This window comes from Acinonyx jubatus, chromosome C1 (assembly GCF_027475565.1).
Source record: "Acinonyx jubatus isolate Ajub_Pintada_27869175 chromosome C1, VMU_Ajub_asm_v1.0, whole genome shotgun sequence".
NCBI lineage: Eukaryota > Metazoa > Chordata > Mammalia > Carnivora > Felidae > Acinonyx > Acinonyx jubatus.
Window position 1 is genome coordinate 103,037,742 of NC_069381.1, and position 22,642 is coordinate 103,060,383.

General features: G+C 46.7%; 2 protein-coding genes across 6 annotated transcripts; both read right to left on the reverse strand.

Annotated features, from left to right (window-relative positions):
• Positions 1-9,069: 9,069 nt before the first annotated feature.
• Positions 9,070-14,001, reverse strand: SF3B4 (splicing factor 3b subunit 4). 2 transcript variants are annotated; one of them, XM_027056303.2, is made up of 6 exons: positions 13,687-14,001; positions 13,087-13,215; positions 12,075-12,617; positions 11,557-11,745; positions 9,692-9,865; positions 9,070-9,484 (listed from the first exon to the last, which is right to left on the reverse strand). In XM_027056303.2, exons 1-6 carry the CDS (start codon positions 13,718-13,720, stop codon positions 9,297-9,299), a joined length of 1,257 nt encoding a protein of 418 aa, XP_026912104.1. In that variant the 5' UTR covers positions 13,721-14,001; the 3' UTR covers positions 9,070-9,296. The 2 variants fall into 2 exon arrangements, with proteins under 2 accessions (XP_026912104.1, XP_026912103.1); XM_027056302.2 differs by having other exon boundaries at positions 11,539-11,745; positions 13,687-13,981.
• An 814-nt stretch (positions 14,002-14,815) lies between these two features.
• On the reverse strand, positions 14,816-22,642 carry MTMR11 (myotubularin related protein 11). Of its 4 annotated transcripts, XM_053214736.1 has the most exons (17): positions 22,349-22,642; positions 21,898-21,988; positions 21,359-21,480; positions 21,075-21,135; positions 20,775-20,917; positions 20,226-20,304; positions 19,959-20,094; positions 19,622-19,709; positions 19,377-19,465; positions 19,167-19,291; positions 18,709-18,775; positions 18,386-18,456; positions 17,668-17,834; positions 17,200-17,373; positions 16,771-16,953; positions 15,979-16,272; positions 14,816-15,516 (listed from the first exon to the last, which is right to left on the reverse strand). In XM_053214736.1, exons 1-17 carry the CDS (start codon positions 22,412-22,414, stop codon positions 15,370-15,372), a joined length of 2,103 nt encoding a protein of 700 aa, XP_053070711.1. In that variant the 5' UTR covers positions 22,415-22,642; the 3' UTR covers positions 14,816-15,369. The 4 variants fall into 4 exon arrangements, with proteins under 4 accessions (XP_053070711.1, XP_053070712.1, XP_014940348.2 ...); XM_053214737.1 differs by lacking the exon at positions 22,349-22,642 and having other exon boundaries at positions 19,977-20,094; positions 21,898-22,316; XM_015084862.3 differs by lacking the exon at positions 22,349-22,642 and having other exon boundaries at positions 14,816-15,512; positions 21,898-22,316.

Below are 22,642 nucleotides of genomic sequence, written 5' to 3' on the forward strand. Positions count from 1 at the left end.
ACACACACACACACACACACACACCTGCTTCTGGGGCAGGAAGGATTGAACTAGTTTCAGTTCTTTGCTTTGCCCCTGTACCAACAACCTGGGCTCAGAGATCCAAGACATCCCGCTAGGTGATTGACCCTGCTTCAGAGGTGAGGGGAGCTGGGTGGTTTGGGGATATGCATACTGAATGTGTCTCCCTATTCTAGGTAAGGGCTTAGGGTACTCTGGACAGTGCACTGACCTGGGTTCTCACTTCCATAAGCTGTGGGCTCAAGTTCTCTGCCTCTCTGAACCTCAGTTTTCTCATCTGGAAAGTGCCAGGCTTGCACTAGAGGCTGTATCAGCTCCCTTTCGGATTTAATAGTGTGTGATTCTACTTTGATAAAAATGGAGGCTTCAGAATGCTGGAATATGTTACATGAAGAGGCCTGGTGGGCCGCGTCCCAAGAGAGCTCGCAGGTGGCATTTGCAGTGTTGAATTTACCACTAACTTTTAGACTTGTTTCAGTCTAAAAACAAGAAACCAGTTCAAAAGCAAAGTGTTTATTTCATATCACAGAATTGCAATTCAGGGCACATAGTTTAGGTTGAAACCCAAATAGTGTCCCAATTACAGGAAGTGGGCTCAGGGTTTTTATTGAGGAAAAAGAGGAAGATTAGGTAAGTTTTTTTAAAAAGAGGTTCATTGGTGCTGATGAGCTGGGCTAGATTTGTACTTCCTTGACTGGTCGGGAGAAGTGGTGACCAGGCAAAAGTTCACTTTTTTCAGTTTTTTCAAAGAAGATTTTCTCATTCTCGTGGACATCTTGGAATATTGGCAATTCGGCCCAGGTTCGAATGTTTAGAAAACAAGATGTGCAAGGAATTTCCTCTGAAATGGCTGTTCTGACTTAATTATTAAAAAAAAAAAAAAGGCTATACTTACGTCATTTCTCATAGGGATGTGGGCCTGGGTTTCACAGACTTCAAAACTACATCTTGGAAATACCTGTTTGTGCCAACGAAGTTTACAATTTACTGAAACATAAAGCCATAATACATACGTATTCATTTACCATGAGAAATCTTCCGTTGCTCAGACTCACGTCCAGCGCATTCTCTTCTTTAAGCCAAATCAGAATCAGAATGTCAACATATAGATGCACAATGACATAACCGAACAGGAATATTTTTATCTTTAATGGCATCTGGCCATCCCCAGGAAGGAGCTGTGCCAATGGGTTCAGAAAACTCTTCTTGGCTACAGTTCTCTACTCCCCTCTCTATGTATGGGCAGCCTTGCCAATCCTCCTGGACTATTCTCATTCTGTTGGCTAAAGCACTCTTTCCAGGATGGTACTTGGAAAGGCTATGCCTGTGTGAGCCTCAGCGACTCTCCCTTCACTAGATTTCCATTGCTGACCCCTCTTCAGGTTGATACATTCTTTATTTAAATATGTTAATATTTTCAATTAGGTTACAGCCAAGCCTTGCTGGCAGGGAGCCGGTTTTTCTCTTTAAGGTGACTTTGCATACTCTCCACTTATCCCTTACTTGCTAAAATAGAAATCTTGTAATCTTAGAGAGAAAGGTTGTATATGTTTTTCCAATGCTGAGGAAAGACTTCTTCATTTTTTCCAGGAACCACAGACCCTTGCAGCTCACCAGCTGCTTCACTGTCCCCTTTGCTGGGTCCATTAACATAAGAATTCCTAGGGGATCAGTCCTGGCCCCTTTCCCCCTTCCGCCTACTCTATTCTCCCTTGTCACCTCAGGTAATCCCATGCCTTTCGTACCGTCTATGTGGTGACGATTCCCACATTTATGTCTCCAGTGCGGACCTTTCTACCAAGCCCAAACTCAAAATCTCCACCTGTCAACTCAGTATCACCACATGGATATCTCATCAGCATCTCTAATGTAACACCCAGAAATAAACTTCAATCTGAGGTCTTTCTCAACTCTTCATCAAGGTGTTCAGGCCAGAAACCTTGCAGTTGCCCTGTTTCCTTTCTTGCTCTTATCAAGCCTTGTCAGCCGTACTTCAAAACATGTTCTAAATCTACCACTTCTCTACCACTGTCCCCTAGTCTAAGCCACCATCATCTCTGTCCTTTGCCACAATAGCCTCTTAACTGATTTCCCTACTTCCAATCTTGCTCTGCCCATTATTCTCAGTCGTCAGGAGGATCCTCTAAATCAAACCTGATTTAGCAGATACTCTCTTCCTAGAGAAATTAGTGCATATGTCCCACAAAAAAAAAAAAAAAAAAAAAAAAAAAGGTACAGGCAAAAAAAAAAAAAAAAAAAGGTACAGGGGTGCCTTGGTGGCTCAGTCAGTTGAGCGTACAACTTTGGTTCAGGTCATGAATGTGCAGTTCATGAGTTCAAGCCCTGCATCAGGCTCACTGCTGTCAGCATAGAGCCCTATTGGGGTCCTCTGTCCCCACCTCTCTCTCTGCCTCTCCCCAGCTCCCACTCTCTCTCTCCCTCAAAAATAAATAAACATTTTTTAAAAAGACAGGTACAAGTATTTTCATAGCAGCTTCATTCATAAGATTCAAAAACTTCAAATGCCTATCAGCCAAAGAATGGTTACATTTAGATAAACAAATCGTGGTATATTCATATAAGGAATACCATTTGACAAATTTTTAAGAGACCAAACTACTGTATACAACAAGATAAAAAGACCTCACAAACAAAATATTGAGTATAAGAAGCTGGACCAAAAGGAGTACATACTCTATGAACCCATTTGTATACAGTGCAAAGGAAAAGCAAACTTATCTACAGTGATGAAGAAAAGAGAGGCTACCACCAGGAAGTGGAAATTGACTGTGAAGGGGCACAAGGGAGCCCTCTGGGTGCTGGAAATGTGCCAACATCTTGATGATATAAGGTTAAAAGTGTGCATACATATATAAAAATTCACTCCCGACCTAGGTGTTTTTCTGAACATGTTAAACTGCAATTTTTAGGAAAAGTTTTAATGAGATTTTACCACTCCCCTTTCTTTAAATCCTCCAATGCCTTCCCATTGTACTAAGAATTAAATCCAAACTTCTAATCAAGGCCTAAAAGGCCTTGTGGGATCTGGCCCCTGCCTGCCTCCCCAACTCTCTTCCTTGAATCTCTTCAGCCTCCCTGGTCTCCTGCTACAGCTCCAGCATGCCCACTGCAAATCCATCAGAGGACCCTAGCACTTGCAGTCCTGCTGCCTGGAAATCCTTTCTCCCAGATCTTTGCCTTACCATTCAGGTCTCCACTCAAAAGTCACCCTTCAGAAGCAAAAATAATATAAAAACAGGGAGGGGGACGAAACATAAGAGACCCTTAAATATGGAGAACAAACAGAGGGTTCCTGGAGGGGTTGTGGGAAGGGGGGATGGGCTGAATGGGTAAGGGGCATTAAGGAATCTACTCCTAAAATCATTGTGGCACTATATGCTAGCTAACTTGGATGTAAATTAAAAAATAATAAATAAATAAATAAATAAATAAATATTAAATTTTTTTAAAAAGTCACCCTTCAGATGACTCTCCCTACTTCCCAGGCAGTATCCTATCACCCTGCCTTATTTTTTTTTTTTTTTTACAAGATATCTCTATCTAAAATTATTATTTTTGTTTACTTTTTATTTTTTGCCTTCTCCTACTTAGATTGTCATTTCTAAAGGAATAAGGACCTCATCTGACATATTTACTGCTATATCCCCAATATATACTTAATTTCATTAAGTAAACACTTAATGAAATATTATTCCAAATAAGTTCAATTTTATTACCTTTAGTATATATGATAAATTTCTGCTTACTCCCATTAAATATAAGTGTTGAACTAATAGGTAAATAATTTGTTTCAAAGAATATAATTTAATTACCTACTAAGAGTTGCCCCATTTTTAGTCTAGAATTATTCCTATCCCTAGACTCAGCTCTTCTCCACAATGGCTTATATTAAGTGTGGAAATAAGACTATGGCCCAGGAGGTGATAAGTGGGTATGTGGTAATGATGGTTAGCCTCATTAGAGCGTTTACCTGACTTGAGCACTTTTCTCACTACTTTACATTGATGAACTCACCCCACCTCCACATTAACCCTATGAGATGGTCACCATTTACAGATGATGAGACTGAGGTACTGGATGGTTAAGTAACTTGATATGATCACACAACTCAGAAGTGGCAAAACTAAAAATGGAACCCAGGCAATATAGATTCAGAGACCTAATGCTTTTTTAATGCATCCATTTAAAGTATGCAGTTGTGGAGCGCCTGGGTGGCTCAGTCGGTTAAGCCTCTGACTCTTGGTTTCAGCTCAGGTCATGATCTTGTGGTTTGTGAGATCGAGCCCCAAGTCAGGCTCTGTGCTGGCAGCACAGAACCTGCTTGGGATTCTCTCTCTCCTCTCTCTCTCTCTTTCTCTCTCTGCCCCTCCCCTGCTTGAGCTCTCTCTCTCGCTCTCAAAAATAAATAGACATTTTTAAAAATTAAAAATAAAAAATGAAATATACAGTTCTATGAGTTTTAACAAAAGTATATGCCCACGTAAGCACCTCCTTGATCAAGATAAAGAACATTTCCTTTGCCCCCCAAAATTCCCTTGCCCCTGCAGTCAATATCCCCATCCCTGGCAATTACTGATCTCCTTTTGGTCACCATACATTAGATTTGTCTTTTCTAGGGGTGCCTAGGTAGCTCAGTCAGTTAAGCATCCAACTTTGACTCAGGTCATGATCTTGCAGTTTGTGGGTTTGAGCCCCATATCAGGCTCTGTGCTGACAGCTCAGAGCCTGGAGCTTGTTTCGGATTCTGTGTCTCCCTCTCTGTCTGCTCCTCCCCAGCTTGTGCTCTGTCTCTGTCTCTGTCTCTCTCTCAAAAATAAATAAACATTAAAAAAATTTAAGATTTGTCTTAGACTAGAGCTTCATTTAAGTGGATTCATACAGTATATAGGTCTCTGGCTTTTAGAGCTTTCCAGGTGTTTTAACCACTGCCTTATAAAGCTTCCTAGTGTAGCTTCTTTGCCCAGTTACCCATCAGCCAACCCCCTGTATTCTATCACTGCTTCTACCCACCACACTCTAAGCACAGGAGATTGTCAGGATGGGGAAACTGAGGGACAAAATGGGGTCAATGATAGCACTTCTAAGATACCATAAAGTTCCAGTGAGAGATGCTAACAATTGAAGCAAAAAAAGCACACAAAAAGCTCCTATCCTTTAGGAGTTTATAACCCAGTTAAAGAGGGATTATCTTATAAGAAAGCTGGTTAATAGCAAAGGAAAACATTCATTCATTCAACAAGTATCTATTCAGTAAATATAGTATAACATGACTATGCAACTGGCTCTAGAATTCATGCAGATCTTCGTTCAAGTATTCCATCTGTCATTTCGTAGCATGTGACCTTGGTCAAATAACTTAATATCCATTTCCAGATCTTAAAATGGGGGTAATAACAAAACCTACCTCGGGGGGTTGTTACAAGGATTAACTGAGATAAACATTTAGTACAGTATTAAACATTTAGTACTGGCATATTAGCAAGAGTTCAGTAAACATTAGCTGTTACTATTTTTACAATTATTATATATGCCAGGCATCTCGGGTACTCTCGGGAGATAGATTAATAGAATGAGATTCCTTCAGGGTTCTTGAAGAGATTCAGTGTAATACAAGGATACTTAGATTGGGATCTATGAACCTTACGTAATTTTTGCTTCAGGATATTGGAAATACAGGCATGTATGTATTTTTCTTGGATAAGGTCCACAGTTTTTGTCATGTTCTCAAAGGGCTGTCTGGGGCCCACAAAACATTAAGGACCAATGGTCCCACACATTCTCAATGGGAGTGGTATCCCCCCCCCAAAGGGGACAAAAACTGGTTTGGGGAGCAGGAATCTTAGATATTACAATGGTTTGTGTCCCTCCAAAGGGCCCTAGTACATAAAAAGATATAGAGCACAGGGGCACCTGGGTGGCTCAGCGGGTTAAGTGTCCGACTTCAGTTCAGGTCATGATCTCACCATTGGAGAGTTCAAGCCCCACATTGGGCTCAGTGCCGACAGCTCAGAGCCTGGAACCTCCCTCTCTCTGCCCTCCTCCACTTTTAAATAAAAATTTAGAGAAAAAGACATATATAGCATATCTGTGATTTAAAATTTCATGCGGGGGTAGGGGGCAATTTGAAAACAATGTCTCCAGCTGTGGTGGTAGAGGGGCAATGATTAAAAAAAAAAAAAAAAAAGGTGGAAAAACCCTGGTTTAGTGAATAACAAACAGATGTGTGAACTGAAGTACTAAAATGTACCAGCAATACTGGGCCTGCACAGAGAACCGCTGAGCACCAGTATCTGCAGGAGCCAGGGGCGGGAGAGCTGGAGGAGAGTCTGGGGGAGTCAACCTCATTGACTGGAGGAGGCACTCAAAAATTAGTGTTGAATGAGTGAAAGCTCCGAGATTCTGCAAATGAATGCTTGAGGAAATAGTGGTTCCAAAGAGAGACGTGGGGAATTCAGCAAAGGCACTAATTTACTCCTCGACGGTGTGAATTCATCAACATGCTATCAGATAAGAGCCAAAAATATCACACAGGAGCTTATATGAAAAAACACGCTAGAAATCTTCAGCATAAGGGTAACAGTCCTTGAAGTCCTCACCAAGGATCAGTTAGAAGTCAGTTCATTTGATAGATGCCATGGAGGCAGAAAGGACACAGGGACTGAGACAAAGCCTGCTACCACCTGGGGCTGCTGGAGTACTGGCTGCGGGCACCTGGGCTCGGAGCCAGCGGCCAACTATGCTAGGTCCCAAGTGCCTCGGCTTATGACCACATCAAAGTAACTGCACAGCAGTGCTGTTTGAAATGAAGTCAATTAAGCCCATTACGATTTAGAAGCCTGGCATCCTTAGCCATTCATTGTGTGAAATGATCACATGGAATCTTCCCCAAGTTTTGACAAATGCCCACTAGGTGACCCCACTTGCCTGTGCCACAATTCACCTGAAAGTCAACATATGCCAAACCTAATTTACCATTTCCATCCCAACTCCCGGGAAATTCTTCCTGCTGCATACTCTCATCCTGATTCCACTCTCCCTTTCCTCCACTATATCCGATCTAACACCTCACCCTATTCTTTTGCCTTCTAGAATACCTCCCCAGTGCATCCCCACCTCTCCATCGGGCTTCTATCACAGCCCTCGAGGACTGCATCTCTCCCTAAATTACTGCTGAATGCCCTGCTTGGCTCCTTGCCCGGTCTTCTCCCTCAGATCTTTTCCCACCACTACCACAGTTCTAAAACGCAAATCGGTCACTCCCTTGCTCAAATCCTCCCTGTGGCTTTCCCTCATGGATAGCAGCTTCCCAGCCAGTGTGCCCTGCCAGTGGTGCTCGGAGGGCAATTCCCTCAGCACTCCGGGCCGCTAAGCAGATCCCAGGACGGCTAGAATTCCTGAGCCAATAGCTTCCAGCCCGAAGCAGCCTCCTCCCTTTGCCTCAGTGTGCTGTTTCGAATGGTTCTGGGCCACATGAGAAAGGGCAGAGAAGCCCTATCAACAGGAGCTCCCCAGCTAGCTCCAATGCCATGCAGCTCTAGTGGATCACTTGTAGTGCTATTGACCAATCTCGGCTTCTGCTCGGGAGCATCCAGTCCACCAGGAGGGAGCTTCCCCTTCTTCGCCCGGGAAACATCTACCCTTCCTTTGACATTACATCTGAACTTACCACTCTTTTTTCTGGAAGTTTTCTCGGATTTTTCATGCCAGGATACCCTTCCTCACGCTCCCAGAATATTTTGTGTTGTAACAATGGCACGTGTCAGCCCACTGCATTGGTAACACCAGAACAGAAGCACTCTGCACATCTCTGTATCATTCAGCTGCCACTGGCAGGTCTTATAGGTACCACATCACGTGAGTAAGAATGGTGCAAGAGAGGGGTGCCTAGGTGGCTCAGTCGGTTAAACATCCGACTTTGGCTCAGGTCATGATCTCACAGTTCGTAGGTTTGAGCCCCACATCGGGCTCTGTGCTGATAGCTCAGAGCCTGGAGCCTGCTTTGCATTCTGTGTCTCCCTCTCTCTCTGCCCCTCCCCAGCTCACACTCTGTCGTCTCTCCCTCTCTCAAAAATAAATAAACATTAAAAAAATTTTTTTTAATTTTTTAAATTAAAGGGCCGGGTGCACTGTTTCTTGCCTAGACATCAGCAAAGTCCATGGTCATATAGACCAGAAAGAGAACTTTAGGAAAGTGGTGACGTAAGAGGATTAAATACAGCAAAGAACAGAAAAGGGGCCATTGGATTTGGTCTAATTACTCAAAGTCTCTGAAGACAGATTTCCATGGGATGGAAGTCAGGTGTGGAAGGACTGAGAAGGAAAAAAATAGGAGTAAGATCCAAATTCCTCATTCATGATGTCTGAAGGGAAAGCATGGAAGAAAATGTAGGTTTACCGAGTTCCAACGGTCCCAATTTCAACAGTTTCGCAATTATGTAAGACATTTATGTACATAGTGTTGAAGTAAACCAAGTTTAACATAGTATGCTCAGAGAAATCTAGCTCCCCTCCCCATCCCAGTGTATGAATTTCCTTTTTGGTTTATCTGTTTTTTTTAATGTAAATAAATGCGTATGTTAGATGAGGGAGCATAGGACGTTCTGTTCTGCTTGTTACTTTCTTCCCTTAATGTATCCTGGAGGTCTCTCTAAAACAGTAGGTAGTCTTCTCTCTCCTTTTTACCGCTGCTGTGTAGATTTACCAAGTTATTCAACCAGTCCCTGACCAACAGAGAGCGGTTTCCAACCTACTACCATTACAAGCAGGACTGCAGTGGATGGCTTTGTGCATGTTCCTTCCTGTTTTTGCCAGCATTATCTCCAGGAACTTCACCTCTGTTCTCGCTTCATATTCACAAAAACCCTATGTCACGGGTACTTAGGGTTTCCAGCTTATAAGCTAAATGTAAGCCTTAAAACATAGAATAAGCATGCTCCCTCCTACCTTACCATTCTTTTCCCAATATACTGATGTCTCTTCTTAGAGAAAACAGAGAAGTTATTTTGCCGAGGAAAAGAGCACAAAGAATAAACAAGGAGTTTAATTTTATTTTCTCTGTGCATTTGCAAAACACTTAGGACCAACATAAAAAAAAAAAAAAAAAAACCTCCTGTGAAAAGAATTACACTTAAAAAAAAAAAAAAAGGCCTGAGAGGGATTAGTGCCTTAGCCCTAAGGAGCTACAGCAACTTGGATTGGTCCAAGGATTTGAAAAAATATTGGGAAGATAGAACAGGAGGCAAGAGAATGAGAAATTACTGAGGAAGAGGGCCTCGAAGTGGGCCACGAGGGGGAACTGGAGGCCGGGGGGTGGGTCTGGGTGGAGGCAGGGGGCCCCGCTGGTAGCCGTAGGGTGGGGGTCGTGGAGGCCCAGTGTACCCGTGAGGAGGCATCAGTGGAGGAGGCCCACGCATCCCATGTGGAGGCATAGGACCTGGGTGACCTGCACACAAAAAAAGAAAAGTTGACTGACTTCAGCAACAGTTGGGAAACAGGTACTAGTTGATGTTGGGAGAATGTACAGAGAAGACTGGCAGGGACACAAGCAGAAATGTAAATAAAAGAAAGGGCAGGGGACAGGAGCGTGACAAAAGAAGCTGCAAGAGTATGACATTTGAGGATGGGGGGGCGGTGGCTGGATCCTACTCACCCATGGGAGATCCAAACGGAGGCCCTCGAGGGGGCATGCCCATTGGAGGAGGTCCGGGATGAGGCATTCCAGGGGGTGGTCGGGGTGGCGGCTGCCCCCCAGAGCCTGGGGGCCCGGCATGGGGGTGTCCTAAGCCATGAGGGCCATGGTGAGCCAGCTGCATCTGAGACATCCCTATGAGAAAAAAACAGACACAAAGAGAAAGGAGACAAAAGGCATACAAAAAGCAAAGAAAAAGAGAACAAGATAGAGAAAGACATGATGTCAGGAAAAGAAGAGTATGGAAAATAGGGCTGGTACAAAGTGCCCTTATCCTCAACCCCATTCCAAGGTTACAAACAAATCAACTACCAACCCACCCACCTTGCTCCTTCCACGACTTTCACAGTATCACGGTGCTGCAGAAGTATGTAACGAACAGAGTGACGACAGGATTTGGGAAGGTAGCAGAGACACTGTCTGAGCAAAGATCTAATTCTAAAGAGTAAGTAAGAATTTTTCAAGTGGACAACAAAGTAGACTAGAGCATCCCAGGAAGGACATCAGCATGCGCCAATCATAGAGCCATCAAACAGCACAGTATGTTTGGGGAAAACCAGTAACTCAGAGAAATGCAGAGCAGCAGCATGTAGTCATGGGAGTAATGAACAGGCACCAGATCACAAAAAGCCTAGAATGCCACAGTGATAAGTTTGAGTTTCACTCTGTAGATAAAAAGGAGCAACAGAAGAATTTTGAGCAAGGGTATGTGAGCATCTGTGTTTTAGAATTACTCTATGCAAGTGGATCAAAGAGAAACTGGAGGCAAAGCATGAGAAAATTACTACAGTAAATCAGGTGTGAAATAATCAGTACAAGAGGGCCTGAACTAGGGCACTGGCAGTGGGGCCAATGCCAGAGATATTAATAAGACTTGGTATCTAGAGTGGGGTGACAGGAAATGGTTTAAAATGGCTCTCAGATTTCTCAATTAAGCATTTGAAAACAAAGAATACTAGAGGAAGAACAGGTTTGAAGACAGGGGTAGAAAAGTGGAGAGGTCCATCACACAGCAAGATTAAGGGTCACAGACCAGAGACACTTATCTAGGAGGCATCAGTGTACAAGTAATGGAGCCATGTGGAGAAGAGAACTGAATATAAAAACCTAGCTACGTGGGGAGAAAAAGAAGCCTATTAAGGTGACTGAAACTGAGGAGTCAGAGACAGATGAAGAATCCAATAAAACCAAGAGACAAGATTTTCAAACAGGACAACATGCCCAATTTCAAGTATACCAAAGGGCAAACCAGATAAAGAATGGAAGCATCCCCTAGATTTGGCAATTAGGTCACTGCTTTAGGGTAGAAATCAGAGAAGAAAAATGAAGTAAGTTAAAGGGAAGGGCGCCTGGGTGGCTCAGTCAGTTAAGCATCCGATTTGTGCCCAGGTCATGATCTCACTGTTTCTGAGTTTGAGCCCCACGTCGGGCTCTGTGCTGACAGCTTGGAGCCTGGAGCCTGCTTCAGATTCTGTGTCTCCCTCTCTCTCTCTCGGCCCCTCCCCGCTTGTACTCTGTCTCTCTCTCTCTCAAAAATAAATAAAACGTTAAAAAAAAATTTTTTTTAAGTGAAAGGAAAAAAAAATCAAGTTATACTCTCTGGAAAAACTTACATCAGAAAAAGAAAACAGGATGATAGTTGTTAAAGTAAACAGAGAACAGTATTTTGTGTTTTATATGAAAAACTGAAGAAAAGTTGAGCTCTGAGGCTATTATTATCACTGTTGAGGGACAAGGACAGGAGCATAAGTGGCAGTAAAGCCCCTCTGCCAAGGCCATCCCTCCCTTTCCCAGCAAAGAATACCCACCTGGATGGGGCATCCCACCTGGTGGGAATGGGTGAGGATGTGAGTGTCCATGTCCAGGATGTCCAGCCCCTGGGGTTCCCGCTGATGGTGGGCCATGTCCTCCAGCCCCAGGAGGCATAGGCGGCGGGGGCATGGCTGGGGGTATCCCGGGTGGAAGGGCTCCAGGAGGCGGCACTGGGGGTGGGAAGGACCCAGGAGGAGGCATGCCTATAGAGAAAATGGAAGAAAAGTTAATGACAGGGAGAAGAGAATGTCTGTAGAGCCTGTTCCATCTGGCCTCTTCAGGCAGGAAAAGCTGTTTCCCCTCCTCCCAGCTCTTCAAAGTCAGAAACAATACTAGACAAGTCTGAACAACAACTTCAACCTCCTGGAGAAACTCAACAGCCTTCTTCCCCACCACGACTATCACCCCTCAATCCCTCTTTCTTCACCTACTGACTCCACATCCCCCTTCATCAGGTCCTTTGTCCTTCCTCCTGCTCCACCACCACCATACCCCAAACACAAGACAAAAGTATTTTGAATAAAAGCATTACCTGGTGGAGGAAGCCCAGACCCCAGTGATGACACCACAGGATTGGGGGCAGAAGGAGGAGGAGGTGCGTCTGCAAACAGCTGATGAGGGCGGTCGGCCTGGGAGAGGGGGTTCTGGGCTGCCAGAAGTCTTTCAGCTGCAGAGCCATGGCGCTCGCCCTTGGAGTCCTTCTTGAAGGCATAGGACACAGTGATAGGGCGGTTACAGAGATACTGCCCATTCATGGCCTCAATAGCTGCATCCGAAGCATCAAATGAAGCAAAATTAATAAAGGCATAACCTTTGGAGTTGCCTGTGTCAGGGTCCCGCATAATTTTGGGGGTTTGTAAGATGACCCCAAAGGCGCTGAAAGTATCATAAAGCAGCTTCTCATCAATCTCTGGGTCCAGGTTGCCAATGAAAATGTTGGCCCCCACATCCAGGTTCTTGTTGTGAGCTGAAGCTTTGTTCACCCGTATTGGTTTCCCATAGAGTTTGATCATGTTCATGATCTTAATGGCATAGTCAGCATCTTCCTCACTCAAGAATTCCACAAAGCCATAGCCTGGGAAGTAAAACAGCGGAGATTAACAACTTAAGTGATTCAAAATGGGGTATAACTCATTCACCTTCCAAACCACAAGAAATAACGACGTTGTTTCCATTGGGAATGGTTCCAGAAACAAGCTGTGGGCTACGCTTAAAAGAATCTGCAGGGGCTCCTGGTGGCTCAGTCGGTTAAGCATCCAACTCTTGATTTTGGCTTAGGTCATGATCTCAGGTTCATGAGTTTAAGCCCCACACTGGGCTCTGTGCTGACAGTGTGGAGCCTGCTTAGGACTCTCCTTCTCTTTCTGCCCCTCCCCTGTTCATGCTGGCTCGCACTCTCTATCTCTCAAAATGAAAAAAAAAAAAAAAAAAAAAAGAATCTGCGGAGAATTCTTTCCAAAACATCTATAAATAAATACTGCTGGAGCCCTCCACCAGCAGTTTGTCCCCTCAATACATAAACGCACCTCTTGTCATGTACTCACCTTGGTGCTGACCTGTGACTCTATCCTTTGGCATGTGGGTGTTGACTACTGGCCCTGCCTGGAGAAATAGCTCCCACAGCAGTGGTTCGCTAACCTTCTCGTCCAGGCCTCCCACGTAGACAGTGGCATCTAGAGGATGGAAGCAGGTTAGGCCAAGTATGAAAGAATGACAGGAAGGAGATGACAGGCGGAGGAATTGGGAGTGGAGATGGAGTATAGGAGCAAAAAGAAAAAAAGAAAATTCGGTTAAACTCTTACACCTCCCTTTCCAGGAACTAAAAAGCCTTCCGAAAGCTAAAGGTTCTGCTACAAATTCTCTTGGTGAATTGTTTTGTTTTTGGTTTGGCTTTTGTTTTTTTGTGGGGGTTTTTTGTTTTTTGGGTTTTTTTTGAATGGGAAGGGAGAAGGGATTGGGCACAGACAGCACCACCCCTACAGGCCTCAGCCTACACTCGGCCACCCTCCCTCCGGCAGGCACGGGGGCCGGTCTCGCGTCCTCCAGGGGGGGTCCGATCTCCTGCCCAGGCGAAAACACTGCTGGCCCTAGTCGATGCCTGCCAGCCCCCGTGGGCCTATTCCGGGTTCATCCCCTCCAATCACCCTGGTTCCGCTCGGATATCGGCCCGGCCGCCATGGCGAAAGAGCTCCCGCCGTCTCCAGGCAGCGGTCCCGCCTTCTGAACTCTACTTCCACTTCCGGGGCGAACGCGGACGTGAGGGCAGTGGGCAGGGCCGCGGCGGGGGAGGAGCCGGAAGCGGCCGCGGCCATCTTAGGAACGGCGGAGAGTTCCCGCGATTCGGTGGGCCGCCTCCCATCGATGGCCGTGCGAGGAAGTGGTCATGCGGGCGGTGAAAGCGAGGGAGGCGGGATGCAAATGCTCAGACCCTCTTAAGGCAGTACTGGATGCTAAAGGATCACACTGCTCCCAAAAATGGAAATTCAAAAGCTGAAAGAACAAAACTTTACTTTTTTATATTTTGTTGCCAAACGATCCTTCTTTGTTCCCCAGAGGAGGGTGTCCTGAGGACCCCTACCCCCGCCCCCCGCCCAGGGATTCTGCTGCCTTAAGACGCGGAGGCAGCTCCCACCCCGGCCCACAACCCGCGGACAGCGGACAGCGGACAGCGGACAGCGGTGGCCTCAGCCCCAGCCTGGGCTTGAGGTGTTTGGTTTTCCTTCATGGGAAAGAACCGGAACGTCTAGCTCACCTAGTCCTATTGCGTGTGGGTGGGGGTGAGGGCTCCTGACGGGAACCTGGGGCTCCGAAATGGAGAGTGGCCAAAGCTGAGGAGTAGTTGACATTGAAGCCCAGAGGCCTCAGTTTCTACCTTCAGAACACCCTGGGCCCGGCAACAACGTCTTGGTGTGCTTTTGGCCCGTCTGCTCCTTCGAAGGGAACCCTTCTCCCAATCGCATGTGGACTTCACCTGCCCTATCCCCTTACTTCCTTAAGGACAATATGATGGGTACCATCCTTTCCCGGTTCGCACCCACCCCTTTCCTACCTAGGGTCTTTTTAATGTTTATTTGTTTTTGAAAGAGAGGGAGACCGAGAATCCCAAGCAGGCTCTGTGCTGTCAGCCCAGAGCCGGCTGTGGACCTCACACTCAGGAGCCAGGAGCTCATGACTTGAGCACAACCAAGAGTCACATGCTTTATTGACTAGGGAGCCACACAGTCACCCCTTACCTAGGATCTTTTATTCAGACGCAAGAGATAATGTCAGCAATGTGTATAAATACTGTGCTTTAATGAACTCCTTAAATAGAAATGTCAGTGTATAAAATACACAATTGGAAGAGACAGTGCATCTCCCATACCCACTGCGTGCCCATAGAAAACCAAAGGGAAGAAACAAATTGGAGTTACGCAGCAAGAGGAGGTGAGAATGAGGTCTGTAGGCCATCGTGTAAAGACTGATGGACAGCATCTCTCACAATTTAACAGCTGGATATCCAAAGGGATAAAATTGCCCTGGAAAAAAGGTAATCATGTTCTAGATTGCTTTTGTTTCTTAATTCCTCAAACCACAAGAAACCTATCTTGAACCAAACAGGACAGGGCAAGAGTTGGAGAAGGTTAGCACCACACACTTGCAACAGAAAGGTCAGTGAGCTTGTTGAGTGCTGGAGTGTCAAAAGCTGAGACAGCAAGACCAGATAAGAAGAATCAGAAGGTTAGAACCCTCACTCACTCTGGACCACCCTCTGCCATGCCCATAAAACAGACAGTAATTAAGGGGCATCTGGGTCGCTCAGTCGGTTAAAAAAAAAGACAGTAATTTCAGCGGGATTGGGAGAGAATGGTATTTGGGTCTCTTTTCTTGGAATGATCCTCAGGAGATATTCTTGGTGTCCATTTCCTTAAAAGCTCCTGAAGATGGGATAGCTCATCCTGGAGGCCAGAGATTGTGGGAGCTGAGAGGCCTTTCTGGGGAGGGGGTAAAGAAAAGCAGAGAGGAATATTATTGTAGCTCTAGCTCCCTGTTTCTGAGATCTCTGTCCACTACTGGCATCATTTTTTTTTTAAGTATAATTAACTACAACATCCTGTTAGTTTCAGGTGCATATTCTAGTGATTTGGTATTTTTATACATTACCAAGTGATCCCCATGACAAGTCTAGTTACCATCACCGCTGGCATCTTTAATTCTCTCTTCCCCCTCCAGCTATGCCTTAGGTTCTACTTGATCTGAGCAACAACCATCTGCATCCCCACCACATACACACTCCCAAACCTATCCACTTGGAGTCCAATAGGAATGGTACTTCACTTCTCGATCTCCCCAGGCCCTTGCTTTTCCACTCCTAGAAACATTTACTTTCTCCTGAAACATCTGGTTTAGTAGTCAAGCCCATTCTCCCACTCCCAATCCCTGTCTTCCCTCCTCACCTGGACCTCAGGCCTTCCCCTCAAGTAGCAGCGTCTCCACAGCCTGATCTGGGGTCCCAGATATCCAGGCAGCAGCAACCCCGGGGGTAAAGGGCAAGCCCCCCAATGTGAGGGGAGCCCCCACTCCTGATCAGCCAGGCTTTCAGAGGAGATAGCTGCTCGCGGGAGCCAACGAGAAGAGACTGCTAGCAGGGAAGGATTGTCCCGCCAAGGACAGAGCTGATTGAGGGGCGTCAGGGCCCCTCTGGAGAAGAGCCACACAGCACTGGGGGGTCCAGGAACCATGAAGCTTGGCTAAAAGGAAAAGAGAAATCAACTGGCAACCTAGAAACTAGATGACCCCACTTTCCCCAAAATGGGTCAGGAAGGAATGTCTAACTGCCACCTACTCACACTGCATTAGTGATTGAACTACAGGCCTCCCCCTGAGAACTCTATCTTCTCTCCTCATTAGGCTTCAAACTTCAAACTAGGCCTCAGGTCTCATGAAAGTCAATTTTAGGGAAACTTGTAAAATGTGTGTAAGAGACAAAAACTAATAAAGATGAGGACAAGAAGGCTGCCCTCTGTGCTATTCTAGGATTTCTGCCTAATCGGGAATGTGAGGGTGTCAGGAACCCTGGCACTGTCATGAAGAGCAAAACATGTGACAGCTACAGAGGAAGTGTGGGGCAGCTTTCCCTGGGGAACTCAGACATGAGTTCATGGGAACTGTGTCTTTCTACTTCTCCTTGTCTAATAGGATGAGCCTGTGAGAAAGGCAAAGGAATTTAGGAAGTGTAGACATCTCACCTGCTGTCTGGGAAGCCAGGAATCTGGGCAGTGTTCTGGGTCATAGCCAGGATTATGGAATTGTAGTATCTGTTCACTGTTGTAGCGTAAATCCCAGTCCCAGACAGATAGCTGCGAGTTAACAGAATTCCCAGCAGGGGGTTGGCAGTACCCTGGGTTATAGATTTGTGTATAGGAGTTGAACTGGACAGAGAAAACAAGAAAAAGGATGGTAAAACAAACAATCCTTTTCCCAAGTCTGTATAGAAATCATGAAACGCTCACCTCTTCCTCTGGGAATCAGATGTAGGGTGAAATTCCAGCCGTGAGAATGGGCACCAACCTCCCCCTTTCCCATCCACAGACCTCACTTTCCATAAATTAAGACTAAACTTCAGAGGGTACTTCTCAAGGAAAAGAAAAGACAAATCAAAACTGGAACTCACTGACCTGTCCACCCTGTTTTCCACGCTCCCAGGGAGTATCTCTCAGGAATGTGAGGGTGTCAGGAACCCTGGCACTGTCATGAAGAGCAAGAAGGAAAAACTCTGAGAATTCAAACTCAGCTGGAAACTGCTGGAGGAGCTGCCAGACACAATCAAGGAAGAGGAGAAACACTGGAGCCTGAGAAGGAGGAAATTAAGAGGTTAGGAGGGATTGTGGGCACCTAAAAGAGGAGGATGACAATGACGAGGGACGAGAGACACAGACAACAGGGCCACTAAGATCAGGGAATGGAAATCCGATTGAGGGTAGTAGGGAGTTGTGGTGCTTCATTCATCTAGGTCTCCAAGCTTAGCCTAATCTCAGGAACCTTCTAACCTGATTTCACCTCCAGTGGATTATACTATATACTTTTCTCATCCCCTTACATCTTTGGTAATACCTCCCCTCACTACTCTCCCAAAATGATCTCACCTCTTCACTGGCTCCAGTTACCCCAAGTCGGGTCAGGAAGGGGTGTCCAGCTGCCACCCACTCTCGCTGCACTAGTGATTGGAAGCCAAGCAGTGTTCGGGCTTCAGGGACTGAAAGCAGCTGGACGAGTGAAGAGAGGAGGCCATTGAAATCACGATCACCGCGCTCTGGGTGATAAAGAGGGAGAAGGGACAAAGAAGAGGGGCCACGAAACTAGGGCAGAAGAAAATGAGGAAAGGAAACGTGGCAAGAAGAAGAGAGAGGTACAGAGGGTTAAAGTTTTGGTAGGTAGGATTGAGAGGGCAAATAGAAGAGAAAATAAAGACCTTGAATGATTCAGTCCATAGACTCCACCTGGATTGAAATACCCAGCTTCACGTGCAGGAGGTAGAATCACAAATCTCAAACCAGCTTCTCCATTGTTCTTCCCACCCCAACCCTGGTCACCATCCACTGATGGAAGTACGAGGAACAGAAGATGAATAACCCTACTGTTAGGGACCACAAACTGTAGCAGCACTAGAGCTAGTAGTAGTACTACTACTGTGAGGCACAGGTAGCACTGAAGAATGATTTAGGTAGGGCCCATGGGTAGTTCCTAGTAACAGGATAAGGTCTTAGCACTAGAAGAGGACAAGGAAAACTTCTAGGTCTCCCTCCCACTTGGGTGAGTAAAGGAAAAAGGAAGGAATGGAGTAGGTTAACCCAAGAAACTCACCTTGTAGTACTACAGAGCGAACCCTGGATGTCACTAGGACTGAGATGTCACTGGCCTTTCGAAGACAAGACCTAGTGGGGCAGAGGAGAAAAAGGAGAGAAGAATGATAAGCCTGGAGGAAGGGAGTGATGGGTCATGGGATGGAATAGACGCAGACTCCAAAATTCCGCCCCTTCCTCCTTCTAAGGAGCAGCAAAAAAAAAAAAAAAAGAGTCCTCTTGAAACCAAAGAGAAGAGTTAATGGAAGGCCATTTAGGAGTTCAAGTTAACAGAAGGTTGGGGAGGGTGGAATTATAAAACATAGCTACAACATGAGACAGTACCTGACATAATCCAACCATCGTGTTCCTTCCAGGGCTGAGAGCCATTTCTCCTCAGCTGCAGATGAATCTGAGAGAGAGTAGAGGGGTCAGAAGGACAAAGAGATTGGGAGGACTCAGGATTCATGATTCAGGATCTACTCCTGAGGCTACTAAAATGAATCATACATAGTTGTACAACCTTGTAAATGTAATAAAATTAACCAAACACTTAAGATGGGCGAAGGGTGGGTTTTATGGTATGTAAATTATATGTCAGCCAATAAAGCTGTTACAAAAAAGAGAGAGGATACTTTGAGGTCAGGAAGACAGGAAATCGGAGTCTGTGGGAGATGAGAGTGGAATAGAAGACGAAGGATTGGGCTGCAGGGTTGGTTACTCTTCTGTAACAGGCAAAAGGGTAAAAACCAGGTTAGGGTCAGCAGACCTGGGATGGAGGTAGGGCCCAGAGGTTATCTCACCAGGCAGGCAGAGGGCCCTCAGCCTCAAGTGGGCAAGTTGGACATCTGCAAGACTAGGCAGCTCATCCACGGTGTCCACCAGGACAACATCTGAATGCCCAGCCTGAAGCATCGACTCCACTGCTCTGGAAGGGAGGGAGTCACAACGTAAGGGAACAAATCTGCCCTGAACCTCCAACCCTTGATTCTACTCATCAAACCTTCCCTCACCTGATATCCTCCTTGTTAGGGTCGCTGGCTGTATAGAAGCCACCACAGCGGAGAAGATCACTGCCCCCAGGGTGATGCCAGGACAGACGCTTCAGATGGTGGGAGGTTAGGATCACCATGGGAGAAACTCCTAGCCCCACCCTGTCCTGCCCCCACACTGACCTCCCTCAACAATGATCCCCCCTGACCCCTCCCTCCCCCATAATCATCTAATCCCAAACCATCACCCTGGTGCTTATACTGACCGGTCCACGGCCCTGATGGAAGTGGCCAAAGGCTCTCCTGACTTCACTGTCCAGGGTTCGCTTAGGGACCCAGAAGTAACGGGGGAGGCTGTGAAATTGAGAGTGTGTCACAGCTTAGCTCAGTGACCTCATTATAATGCAACCTGTCATTATCAGGAAGTTGCTTAGGAGGGCATTATTCCCAGGAACCTCAAGTTTGGAGATCTAGGTGGTAAGGGGGAAAGCTTTGTGGATGTCCTTAGAGGCTGGAATTTGTGGGAAGTCCTAGCTTTAGAGGATCTAAGAATTGTGGGAAGATTGGGAGGGCAGCAGGGGTTGGGGTGGACTTGGGGATCACCTGGTGGCTATGTCGAACCTCTCATTGACGGTGCTGACCCTCCAGCCCCTGGCCCCCTGCTTTTTCCGCTCAGCCTCCCAGTCTTCTGATGTCTCCAAGAGGGGAACAGGTGGTTTTCTGGACCCTGAACTCTGGCCTAGGACAGGAGTGAGGCACAGAAAAAAAGGAAGAGGAACCAGAGAGAGCTTCTCAGCTCTTTTGTCTACAGCCAGCCTCTGCTCTCTCAGATTCTTTACCTTTTCCCTACCCTAAAGCACCCTCACTCACCAGCCTTGCTCAGGGGTATCCCTGCATACTGTTGAACTTGACTATTCTGAGCTCTGGCTTGGACAATGGCCATGGTTACCTGTGGAAGAAAGGACATCACAGCCTTCTGGCTCAGACTGAAGAAGTGTAGAGGATGAAGTGGGGCCCATGTGTTGTTCAACCGTCTTTGCCACCAGTAGAGACACAGGACAACAGCAAAGACAGTCGCTGAGGAAGGGAGCTTCCACAGGTCATGGGGCCTGGGTTCAGGAGAACACATCCAGAATCATGGAACCACAGAATGTGAATTCTGGGAAGAATCTCAGGAACAGTCTCATCCAGCCCTCCCTGTTTTTCAAAGGAAGAAACTTGCCCACTGTCACACTCCTGATAATTGGCAACCCCAGGGCTAGAATTCAGGCCCCTTACTCTTGTGCTTTTAGCCTCTCCTTGAGGAGAGAAGCAGACAGAATGATGAGAGGGGTTGTAAAAGATAGGGCAGTAGTGGGAATACCAGGGAAAGGATCCCCAAGGCTCTGAAGAGGAGTCTTTGGGTTGAAGGTCTCTTACCTGAAAGGCTTGAGGCTCTAGTCCTCCAGCCTCAAAAGCAACTCTGAGCAGCCGGAAGTCTCGGCCATGAATGAGAATCTCCTCAGGGATAAATTTAAGTGGGGACCCTGGACGGAGGAGCTGGACTCTGGACAGGCCACTCACTGAAGTCAAGAGTTAGAAAGCAGTGTAGCCATTGGTCAGAGTCCCTCTACAAGGAAGTCTTCCGGCCCATCCCACTCCATCCCTGTTGCCCTCGGAGGATTGAGAAAGGGTGAGCCCCCAGTGAGCCCCTTCACAAACACCCCACCACCCACTTACCAGCCTCTAATCGCCCAATGTTGACCAGGGCAAAATCATATTCGCTGCTCAGGGGAGTCTCCTAGAGGAAGCACACGACTGATGCCGAAGACACCTGAAATCTTGCTCATTGTCCTACCCTGGCAACCCCCAACCTCCCAAGAGATAATCCCAACTGACCATCCCTGATACATTCAAAAGACAGCCCTTAAGCATAATTCTCCCTGTCTCACTTGTCTAAATCCTTCTAGACCCCCCAGTCCATTTCTCACTAACTGTCCTTTCCATTGCCCTGTCCATCTCACCTGACTCCGCTGCCATCCACAGGGCTGGAAGGTGACCCTCAAGTTGGTGCAGATCAGAGTTCCAGGCAATTCAGGTTCCAGCCCCTTCCTCACCCCTGGGGCCCATGCTAGGATCTGCTCCCCTACAGGGGAAGAAGGAAAGCTAGGTTATGACTATTCCCAGTGTTGCCCACACTGGTATACACCGACTCTTCTGAGACAGGAGGATCCAAAGAGGGAAGATTAAGATCCTCCCCTAACCCCACTAGAAAGAAAGCTTAGGAGGGGATCATTTGTATTCTTTTATACATAGTAGGCACTCAAATACTTATTGGATAAGTAAATGAGAAAAAGAGTAACAGAGTCCAGAAAACAGGGACCATCAAGATCCATGTTCCCAGTCAGCTCTGGACAGGGAAGAGAGCCAGCCTGAGGCAGAAGCACTTTGAGTGGGTAGAAGAATACAGAGGTATCTTTGGTGAAGTTTGAAGCAAGATTTGAGCAGGGTGGAATTTGGAAGAGTCTTTGCAGGTTGGAAGTATTGAAAGGGAAGCTACTACCTGGGAGGCATCCAGAGGCCACGTGACCGTCAAGCTGCCGACTCCTGGGCTCCAGCATCCCAGTCCTCTGGACAAACTTTGGTCCAGAGTGCTGCAAAGGGTGTAGGGTTAATCCCCAGGCCTCTCCAATTCTGGGACCTGGGATTACCTCAGCAGCCACCATTGGAGGCCTACACTCAGGCTCTCAGGGGAAACTGAGATCAGTGGCTGCCAGGGAGTTTAGGACCCAGTTGGCAGACAGTAAAGGGAGGGGCTGGTTAATGGGTAATGAGACGATGAACTTGAGACTGTGAAAAAGACAGACCAAGTTCCATCAACCGAAGTTGATATGGGACCACACCATCCTCCTCTAGATCTTTTTCTTACCCCTCTTTTATCTCCCAATCCTCCTCATTCACCCCCTCCTGCCCACGGTCCCCTTCCCTCCCAAGCCCAAGTTTCCTCTCCTTACCCCCATCTCTGGCTCCTCCTTCTGGGGGGCGATGTTGAAACTCTGGCCCCGGCCCCCCCACCACATTTCTCTGGCTCCATCCGGGGACGGAGCCGTGAAGGGTGGGAAACCTTTAGGATGCTCAAGCCCTTTGGGGAGAGGCTGAATCTTGTAGTTGAGAAGAGGTAGGTGAGGGAGAGGGGCAGGGGGACAGCACTAGGGTAAGGAGCGGTTGTGGTGCTTGGAGCTCGATTAGGGGTCTCTTGAAAGGTGTGTCCAACCCAGCCAGAGGAGGCTCCTTGGAAACTTCAGTCG

Bases quoted from the DNA above. Each gene is read 5' to 3' on its own strand.
- MTMR11 (XM_053214735.1), bottom strand. From the start codon at position 22,060: ATGGTGGCTGCTGAGGTAATCCCAGGTCCCAGAATTGGAGAGGCCTGG. The intron at 21,136-21,358 runs GTGAGATGGACA...TGCTTCCTCTAG, and splicing joins GTGGATGGCAGCGGAGTCAG to GAGACTCCCCTGAGCAGCGA. The intron at 19,292-19,376 runs GTGAGGGAAGGT...CCTCCCTTCCAG, and splicing joins CCTAACAAGGAGGATATCAG to AGCAGTGGAGTCGATGCTTC.
- SF3B4 (XM_027056302.2), bottom strand. From the start codon at position 13,720: ATGGCGGCCGGGCCGATATCCGAGCGGAACCAGG. The intron at 11,746-12,074 runs GTAATGCTTTTA...TTTTCTCTATAG, and splicing joins GTCTGGGCTTCCTCCACCAG to GCATGCCTCCTCCTGGGTCC. The intron at 9,485-9,691 runs GTGAGTAGGATC...TTTTGTGTGCAG, and splicing joins TCCGTTTGGATCTCCCATGG to GTCACCCAGGTCCTATGCCT.